The sequence below is a fragment of the Gossypium raimondii genome, chromosome 13 (genome assembly GCF_025698545.1).
Source record: "Gossypium raimondii isolate GPD5lz chromosome 13, ASM2569854v1, whole genome shotgun sequence".
In the NCBI taxonomy this organism is placed as follows: Eukaryota; Viridiplantae; Streptophyta; class Magnoliopsida; order Malvales; family Malvaceae; genus Gossypium; species Gossypium raimondii.
The window spans coordinates 3,366,617-3,376,309 of record NC_068577.1 but is presented as its reverse complement, the minus strand read 5'-3'; the positions used below and the strand labels follow the sequence as shown (position 1 = coordinate 3,376,309).

The window sequence follows — 9,693 nt, the reverse complement described above, 5'->3', positions numbered from 1 at the left end:
ATTCATTATATAAAAGGTTAAATTCTACTATTATTCCTTGTACTTTAATTTGATCAATTTTAGTTTCTGTACTTTTTAAATTTTAAAGTTTTAGTCATGACCCAAATTGTAGCAGCCAAAGTTGTATGGTTGAATTCAATTACTAGCCCTATACCATATGTACAGTTGTAGACTTAGTCTATATTCTTTTATTGGATCATTCTAAGTCTTTGTACTTTTCGAATTTTAAAATTTCAGTCTTGATGTAAATAGCAATTATTAATCTATTAAATAAATTTTTAGTGAGTAATAATTGAAAATAACAAACTGACATGACATTGATATGATTACTGTATCTTTTAACATATTAAATTTAACCTAATATAAAATAATGTAGAGAATGATAGGGTTTTTTCATTTTTTATTTTTTCATGACATCGTCCCTAAAGAAATTCCAGCTGACATCCAACTACTGAAAGTCTTAAATTTAAATATATTATAAATAAAGAGAATCCATTTTCTTTTTGCACGTACAATGAGAGTATAACCATGAAGGTAAAAAAAAAAAAAAAAGAAGAGGAAATAATAGTCAAGATTTACTGCTACTTCCATGTTGCTTTTGTGCTTCATCGTGCTCTTCATCTTTGATCTCTTGTTGGGTCTCCTCTGCAGGCACAGCCGCGTGCTCCTCCTCCTCATCCGCCGGACGCGACGGAGGCGGGTCTACCACCGTACCGTCAAGGCAAGAAGAGCATTTCCTCTCAACCCAACCTTCAAAATCGTAGTGACCATGACCCATGATGGGTCTCCCGGAACAGAGTCTCCCGATCATGCCAGCTATGATACCGAGGATAGTGATCACTGCTACTACGGCTATGACGGGTCCGACAGACCCGTGACCCGTATGGGCAGTGTAGGCTTCTTGGGTCGTTCCCACCAGTGGTGGCTGCTGCTGTTCTAATGGTGTAGACATCACCAAGGAAGGAAAAAGAAAAAGGAACTTTCTTTGAAATATTAGAATATTTTGAAGGGTTCTTTTTGTTTCTTTAGTGATTGGAGAAATGGGGTTTTGGTTTTCTGTAACAAGTTTTAATTGGATCATGAAAACGAAAAACTAAATTATTAAAAAAATTAATGGGTTTATTTAAAGGGTTTGGGGGGGGGGGGAGAGAGAGAGAGAGAATGGTGTTCAAAGAAGATGGACAAAAAGGCAAAAAGAAGAAAAGGTGAGGGAAAAAGGCAAAATAGTGTGTGAAGGAGTTCCGTTCCGTGTTAAGTCGTCCATTGAATTTGGGATGTGTTTTTCCTTTTCTGGGCTATTTTTTTTACAAAGTATTTTTTATGTTGATTTAATTATTTTAGAATTTACTGTTGTCTCGCAATAATATTATTTTCGAAGTTTGAACGCTAGTTTTCTCTGAAAACTCTTAAGACATTTGATACTTTTTATGTAAACTCAATGTGTCTTTAAATCACGTTAGACTTGAGATTAAGGCATTATTTAGCATTATATTTCAAGACTCTCCTAGTTGGAGGTGCGGCCAATAACAGATGGGGGGAATTGCGGTTAATTCATCAACTTTTATACCGTAATTGGAAGGTATGAATTCGTCATATCTCTCAGTCCCAAAATAAAATTGCCGATCATATGTCAATGATTGTAAATCACTATAGAAATAATGTGTAAATATTTGAGAATCCTCTTGAGTTCGGTTTTGAGTTGCTATTTGATGATCAAAATAATATTCTGCAATCACAATATATTGTTTCTTTTACCCAAAAAAAACATAATTTCAATCTAAAAATAATGATAAAGAAATAACTTTTGAGAGTCGAACCAATTTTTCAAATTGATTTTTAACTAAATAAAAGACTTGAATATTCTAACTTTTGGCTCTTTAAAATCGATTTGATTGTTGAGTCTAAAATTTGTCCATTATTTATATTTATATTAACTATAAGTTATAAATATAATTTATATTTTCAAAATAGATTTACAAACAATTTAATTAATTATTTAAAAATATTTAAAATTTATATTTTATAGGCATAATGACTTTTTAGTTGTTCAACTTAATGAAATAAAATCGTTTTAGCTCTTCATTTTTTTTTTGCCTCTTTTAGCCTTTAAATTAATGTTTTTTTGTCAAAACACCCCGATGGAAAAATTAGCGTTTGTTAACTTTTCCAATGTGGCCATCCACGTGTATGCCACGTCAACAATTAATTAAATTTTGTTAAAATTATAGGATATTATTATATTTTTTATATATTTAATAATTTTTATGTTTTTTTAATAATTTTTATATTTTCTGAATTTTTTGAAATTTTATATTTTTTAATTTTAAAAATAATTAATTGTTGACATGGCATACACGTGGGTGTTAACATAAATTAGCAAGTTCAAGATCTAAAGAAGCAAAAAATTAAATGGAGGGCTAAAATAATTATTTTTTTTTATAAAGTTGAAGGGTCAAATAAATCATTATGTCTTTTTTTCATGATTTTTAACAAAGAATTACCATAAATTATTTTATTATATTATTATGATCTAAATAGAATATTTGTTAATATAGAAATGATAATAACATGGCATGGTGAAAGAGCAATGAGACATATGACTAAAGAGGGACATTGTCCTAGATGCGGTGCGATGTTGGAATCAGGACTTCATGCTGTTAGGGATTGCTCTTTCTCAAGAATGGTATAGCTGTCTGTGGTACCGGAAAATGCTCAAAGTTTGTTCTTTTCATTGCCGCTTGGTGAGCAGTTGCTATGTAACTTGAAGAGTTCAAGAAGATGAAGGTCTCAGGAATTTGAGTGGCAGTCCTTTTTCTCGATCTTATGTTGGCTGCTATCGAAGGATCGTAACCTTTATGTTTTTTCTAACGGACATAATTATGTACAAAAACTTGTAGATACAAGTATTACTTGGACAAAGAGTTATGCAAAATCGAATTCAGCTTGGCCCCAACCGAATCCTTTAGTGTTGGATACATGGTGGTCACCACTCGAGAAAGGATGGAGTAAACACAACATAGATGAAGCAATGTCATACATTAGCATTTGGGTGTCAATGGGAGACGTGATTAGAGACGCGGATGCAAGATGGTTATGTGGGTTTTCTATGGCGGTAAGCAAGGAAATAACTTTTCGAATTGAAGCACGTGCCATACTTGAAGGATTGCCCATAGCATGGGAGAAAGGATTCAGGCAAGTAGAACTAGAATGGAAAATGCATTTCTAGTGGAGATTCTGCTAGCTGGTGGACCTGCTTCTAGTAGGTTGGTGGAGTTACGTTTAATTAGTTGCCTCTTCTAATGAAATTGGAGAATAAGACTTCACTATTTTCAAAGGTCTCAAAACAAGGCTGCTGATCAAATGGTTAAGTACGCGAACAATCGTACACCAATTTACTATTATTTAAGGACCCACCAAGTTCAGTACAAGGGGTTCTGCATCCTGATAAGAATGCCTCTATACGGGGTTGATTGTTAAATGTAACCGTTTAGTGTTGTTCTTTTTTACCAAAAAAAAAAAGAAAAATAAAAATATTTTACATTTGAGTCAATTATTCCATCATTTACAAATTTTTTTTTTATAATTTACAAAAGTTTAAGTTTATACACGGTTTTTAATAAATGATTTATAGTATATGTCACATATCAAATTATTAACAAATATTTAAATTTACTTATTTTTTTAAGATAATGTAAAAATAACTCTCCTAATAATTGCGCTTGCTAAGGTTAAATTTACTATTATCTCAATCGGACATCAACTCAATTATAAAATTATTAAAATGTCCTTTCAATGACAAATTAAGTTATATAATAAATCAATAAAAATTTGATCATAATGAGATTTGAAATCAAAACCATACATGATAAATATTTAATTTTACCATTATAACCAAAACATTAATTGATTTTATATAAACTTTTAATAAATATATTTATTAAATAAAATTTTCACCCCTATCATGATGTTTGTCATAAATCTAATTTTAAATTTTAAAGGTTTTCTAAAATTAGAGCTGTCTAGAGTCAAGTAATAGCCTGATTCATTCTAAAAAGAAAAAAGGTTTGTGCAAGGGTCGCCCTTTCATATAGCCTATTTTTATTGTTTAAAATAAAATTTAATTTAATGTTAATATTTACATGTTTTATAATTAAATGTAAATATTTAAATTAGTTTGCATTCCCGCGTATGTTAGTTGTACTTGTATGCATTAAATAAATTACATTTAATAATTTCTTCCTTTTAAAAAATTTAACATATTGCTAAATGGTTATGTAGAAGGCTTAAACTAGAAATTTCTTTTAGGGCGAAATTAAATTGTAATTTTACGATAGAAAAATATAATTTCACCATTTTAATAGACTATATCTTTATAATTTTTAAAAGATTAAATAAATTTTTTATATTTTTAGAGGGCCAAAATGTAATTTTATCTTTACTAATTTAGGGGAGCAGGCCCTGCCAGCCCCTACTTTTGCCGTTATGTATAAACCGCTTACATTGCAATATAAATACACATGTCAAGTTATTAGAGTGCCAAATTATTGCGTATAAACTATACAAAATTGGATTATTTTCTAAATTGCAACTTCATATTACTATAGTATATATATGGTTTGAACTCGCTTGCTCAAGTTGGTCTCAAATCTATCAAACTACGAAGGCCGATGTATAAACAAGTCTAATTAAATGCTTCATTTTTATTTTTATATATTTTAATAAGATTTTTTTATTTTTACAAAATATAATATGTATTACACTATAGCGTACTCATGCAAATGAAAAATGTGCGTAACAAATTTTAAAAATTGATATAATAATTAAATATGATTTTATTGAACGGGTAAAGTTCATATCAAAATCATAAAGTTTTAAGTTTGAATCACATCATGTATAAGTATTTTTTAGATTTTATATGAAAAGATAAAATTACCCTCAAAATAATTAATATTTATTATTTTGTAAAATGAGAGACTTTTGGTAACTTTACGAATGAATTAAGACCCGATTGATGAGTGACACCAACTCAAGCAAACTTTAAATACAATATAGATTTGATAAAATTGATATAAATATATAATATAAAACATTAAGTAAATTTTATACGTTGAGATATGCAAGTTTTATAGTCATAGTGTAATATTTTATTATTTAATTCCTATATTAAGGTAGTGCTTGAAAAGTTATCTGATAATTAAACTTGTGTGTAATTACTTATAATTATGTAGGGTAGCATGTTTGGGTAACTATTGTAATTAGTGGGTCTCACTAAATTAAGTGTAATTGAGGATTGAAGCACCTCAATTACACTTTCCGATTCTTAGGGAAGGGTAAGAATTGGAGTAATTACGCGGGTAATTACACCCAAATCTAATTACCTTATGGGTTTCCAAATACTCCGGCAAGATTTAACTTTAAAAAATTACTTTTATACAAGTCTAAGTTATAAAATATTATATTATAAGCATGAACACATATGAGTGTTTAGGATGATTCTGTCGGAAAAATTCTAAAATTATATTATAAACCTTAAAACATATATTATAAAAATAATTATGAATATTTTATAAAGTTATAACAAAAATTTATATTATTTAAATCTCAAAAATTCTAAAGTTATGATAAAAAATTTTATGTCATAAAAGTGTTACAAAAACATGTTAGAATATGATTATTTATAAAAGATATGACCAAAAAGTTTAACTTATTTACGAGTCCATAATATATATTATAAAAATAATATATTTATTTATAAAAAATATTATAAATTTTTTCATAACTTAATTATAAAATAACTTTATAAAATTATGATCAAAATTTATATTTATAGAAGTTATTAGACATTTTACCTAATTTACATATATGAAAACGTACCTAGCATAAGTCTTTCATCAAATTAAATTTATATAAATTTTTATGACCAAAGCTATAGACGGTTTGTGGCGTAAACCCAAATAGTATGTTGTAGATGCTACTTATGCAAATATAAAAGGTTTTCTTGCATCATATTGTGGGGTACGATATCATTTGAGAGAACAAAACTAAACATGAGCATCAAAGAAGGCTCACAAACTCTTTAATTTGAGACATTCAAAGCTTCTAAATGTTGTTGAGAGAACATTTGCTATACCCAAAAAAAGAACTCGATCAAAGACCAGCATATGATAATTTGATAAAATTGCATATGATGTTATTATTTTTATTAGTAATCGCATTATCAACTACTTTCATAGACTAAAATATTACATATGATAATTTGATTTTCATTTTTATTACTTATTTAGATTTTTTATCGTACTAATAATTTTTTATAGTAATTAATATTTTTTTAAATATAAATTATGTATCCATATAAATACAATTTTTATTACTAAACCTAAAAAAACACAGAAAAGGTGGATATTGTATAAAAAAAAGGTGGGTGCTTTTGAAAGACACAAGACAAATATCTGAATGGAGGTTGTACGAAAGGTTGCTCAGGCATCTTACAGCTTTTCTTTATATTCCTCTTTCAATCCATCCCTCCTTATGCATATACATATACAATTATATATATTGGTATTATTTAGGTTTATTTTATAATTCATGTTTAAGGTTTTTAAAATTTGAACATGCATTATATATATTATAAAATAACTATTTAATAAATTGGTGGTGAAGACATTTAATTCCACATATGAAATTGAAAATTTGACACAACAAATTAAAATGAATAGAGTTGGTCAACTACTATGCTTTAATTCTTGAACTTTAATATATTATTTTATAATATTTTAAGAAAAATGAAAATTTCACAATAGATATGTCAATGTTGATCCTACATTCAAAAATTCGATCCCAATTTAAATTAATTCAAATTTGAAATGACTTGAATTTAAGATACCTTGTTTTGAAAAGTCCAATTAGCAAACCTGGAATCAAAATGATTTGAGCATGAAACAATTCAAACTTGAAATTAACCCTAAATCCAAAATTAACCTGAACCCAAATAACCCAAACCCACAATTTTTTAATAGAATCTTTGATGTGAATTTGGCAGTGATACTTTGCAGAGGCTCAAAAGGTGATGGCAATTGATCATTGTAGTAGCAGTTACTCCATCTTCCTGCCTGGCCAACAAAAATGATAGTACAAATAATGCAAAAAATCTCACTCCATACAAAATCATAAGCATGACAACAGCCTCCCTTGCTGCAAGAGTCAATATATATACTAAAACTGGTTATATGTATGAATAATCATTTTGTAATGTTTTAAATAGGTGAATTCATATCAATTCGTTCATTGAATACTTAATATTTTTTTAACCAAGAAAACAGTAATCATTTAGGCAACCTTATATTCACTGCATTTTTAATTTAAAATATCAAACAACAACATGGGTTGATGGATATAGGACTAGTATTAATATTGCATTTAAAAAATTGACGAGAAAGCCAAAAACTAAAGATTTTACAGCACAATTTCTCGACCAATAGTGTGCTTATCCCTATCCTCTTGCATCACAGTTAGTAGCTCCTCCGGTGGATAATGCACTGGTTTAAGTTTAATTATAATCTTGGGTTTTAGGGTTTAGGATTAAAATAGTTTGATGTAAAAAAGCAGTAATATTAAAAACAATCACAACATTATCTTCAATTTAGGAAAACAAGATAGGTTTTTTACTTAACAAACCCAATGTATGCCTCCTATTTATAGTGGTTTGGAAATTTTTGTAATATTTCACTAAACAATATTTGTAAGGATATAATCCATTAATTATAGTTAGAGATTATGATATTATGGAAAATATTATGTAATTTAGTTAAAATAAGGAATAATTATTTCTTGAGAATTCGTGTTCAGATAGATGTGAGAAAACCTTTGAAAAGGAAGAAAAAGCTGATAATCTCTCCAACAAGAACTACGCATGCAAAATTTAAAAATGCAAAATCATCCTTGTTTTGCTTTGTTTGTGGTGTATTAGGCCATAGAGATAGTTTCTGTCCAATCCGTCTCAATTATGGTGGTGAAGAGAAGCCGCAAGTATGGGATCTTACGTTGATGGCGCCGCCGTGGGGAGAAGTGTCTGGTTGCTAGAAGAAGGGGAGGGTGTCCCTATTGGCGAAAATTATGAAAGTCCTATTTTAGGAGTAAATTTAGAAAAGGAATGAGTTACCAAAAGATGGTGATTGTAGTGGATTGATTTTCGATACTATGGGAAATGATTTGGAGCAAAATCCAATTCAAGTGGGTGAGGGTAAGAAACGGCCCAGGCCCGATTACCCAATACTCAACTTATCTTTTTTATGGAGACAAAAATTTCTACTAGTAGGATGGAAAAGGTGCGGATGAAATGTGGTTATTTTTGTGGTGTCGATGTGGGGGCAGTAGGTTCGAGAGGAGGCTTAAGTTTTGGATGGAAAGTAGGTTGCTCGGTGACCCTTAGAAGTTTGCCTGCATTCAAAGGAAATTTGGTGTCAACTTGGTATTGCGAGACAAACAGCGACAACTGAGATATCAATTATAGATTGGGTTCACCAGTTTTTGGCCATAACTCTGTATTCTTGTCGTGTGTTCTGCTGTGCAAAGTGGGGGATTTGGACTATGCGCAATAGGCTTTTGCATGAAAGTCAAAAGTCTACAGCATCAGAGATTATGAGCTTTATAAAAAATTTTTGGGTGAAGTGGATGGTGTGAAGGAAAAACCAACTACCTGTTAGGTTCCTCTTGTTTACTGGCAACTGCCACAAAAACATTCTGTCAAAATAAATTTTGATGCAGGATTTTGTCAACAAAATAACAAATCGTGCTCAGGGATTATTTTGCGGGATGATTCCGGTATTGTTCTTTGGTCAAAAGCTATAATGCATGTCAATATACCTTCTCCTTTTGCAGCGGAAGCGATGGTGTGTGTCGAGGGGGCAAGATGGGCTTATAGTTGGGTTTTCCAAGAGTAGAGATTGAGGGTGACTCTTTGGCTGTGATCCGAAAACTGAAAGCAGAAGGAATTGAAAGATCAGTGATAGGGGCTTACATTTTCGACATAAAGACAATATGTGAACGATATCAAAAATGTGTTTTCCATCATGTACCAAAACATGCAAATGGTGCAGCACACTCTTCGGCTACAGAGGGATTAAAAAGAGATGATAATTATCTTTTTGGAGGGGTTCCTCTCTTTGCGCAGAAGGCAGTTGAGGCAGATCTGCGACATTTGTGCTCCTTGTGACCTTAAGGCGAAGATTCAGCTTCTTTGGTCAAGAAATCGAAGTTTCAACTTAAGGGTCTCTTTAAGGTTTGGTGTTTGTGAGGAATTTTTTGTTGAATCGGGAAGGACCCCTTCAGGTTTTTGTGGGTTTTTAGCAGATTTGTGGAGATTTTTCTTTGCTTCAATATGAGCATCTGAAGAGGTCTATGTTTTAGATGCTCTGGAATCTGGATAGTCTGCTTGGGTGGTTGGGTTTTTGTTGCTTTTTATGGTTTCATTTATTGCTTTGTTGGGTGATGTTTATCTGCTTAGTCCTTTGGTTTTTCGTCTCTTCAAAATCTTGTTTTTTTATTTTTTCCTGTTTTATGGTCTCTTTTGGGCTTTCTTTTGTTTTAGACATTTTATTGTTGTGTGTTTTGGGCCATTATTGATCTTTGCGCTCTGTTTTATTTTGAATGAAATCCAACCATTCTACTTTCAAAAAAAAAAAAAAAGCATGCCTA

The 9,693-nt window shown here is 30.2% G+C and overlaps 2 protein-coding genes across 14 annotated transcripts; both read right to left on the bottom strand.

Annotated features, from left to right (window-relative positions):
- Positions 1 to 568: 568 nt before the first annotated feature.
- LOC105781799 (uncharacterized) lies at positions 569 to 952 on the bottom strand. The gene has a single exon (XM_012606325.2). The coding sequence runs from the start codon at positions 950 to 952 to the stop codon at positions 569 to 571; it is 384 nt and encodes a 127-aa protein (XP_012461779.2).
- Positions 953 to 6,822: 5,870 nt separating this feature from the next.
- Positions 6,823 to 9,485, bottom strand: LOC128035915 (uncharacterized). Of its 13 annotated transcripts, none has more exons than XR_008192496.1 (5): positions 9,075 to 9,482; positions 8,863 to 8,974; positions 8,696 to 8,723; positions 8,538 to 8,620; positions 7,800 to 8,436 (listed from the first exon to the last, which is right to left on the bottom strand). XR_008192496.1 is itself a non-coding variant. In XM_052626003.1 (5 exons), exons 1-5 carry the CDS (start codon positions 9,080 to 9,082, stop codon positions 8,425 to 8,427), a joined length of 276 nt encoding a protein of 91 aa, XP_052481963.1. In that variant the 5' UTR covers positions 9,083 to 9,485; the 3' UTR covers positions 7,800 to 8,424. The 13 variants fall into 13 exon arrangements, 5 of the variants coding, with proteins under 5 accessions (XP_052481963.1, XP_052481962.1, XP_052481961.1 ...); XR_008192498.1 differs by having other exon boundaries at positions 8,521 to 8,598; XR_008192497.1 differs by having other exon boundaries at positions 8,538 to 8,598.
- Between the last annotated feature and the right edge of the window lie 208 nt (positions 9,486 to 9,693).

Excerpts from the sequence above, each read along its gene's own strand:
- LOC105781799 (XM_012606325.2), bottom strand. The coding sequence starts at position 952 with ATGTCTACACCATTAGAACAGCAGCAGCCACCACTGGTGGGAACGACC.
- LOC128035915 (XM_052626001.1), bottom strand. Across the intron at positions 8,740-8,862 it reads TTCCGCTGCAAAAGGAGAAG|AATGTTTTTGTGGCAGTTGC; the intron begins GTATATTGACAT and ends TTATTTTGACAG. Across the intron at positions 8,437-8,537 it reads ACACACGACAAGAATACAGA|GCAAACTTCTAAGGGTCACC; the intron begins GTTATGGCCAAA and ends CTTTGAATGCAG.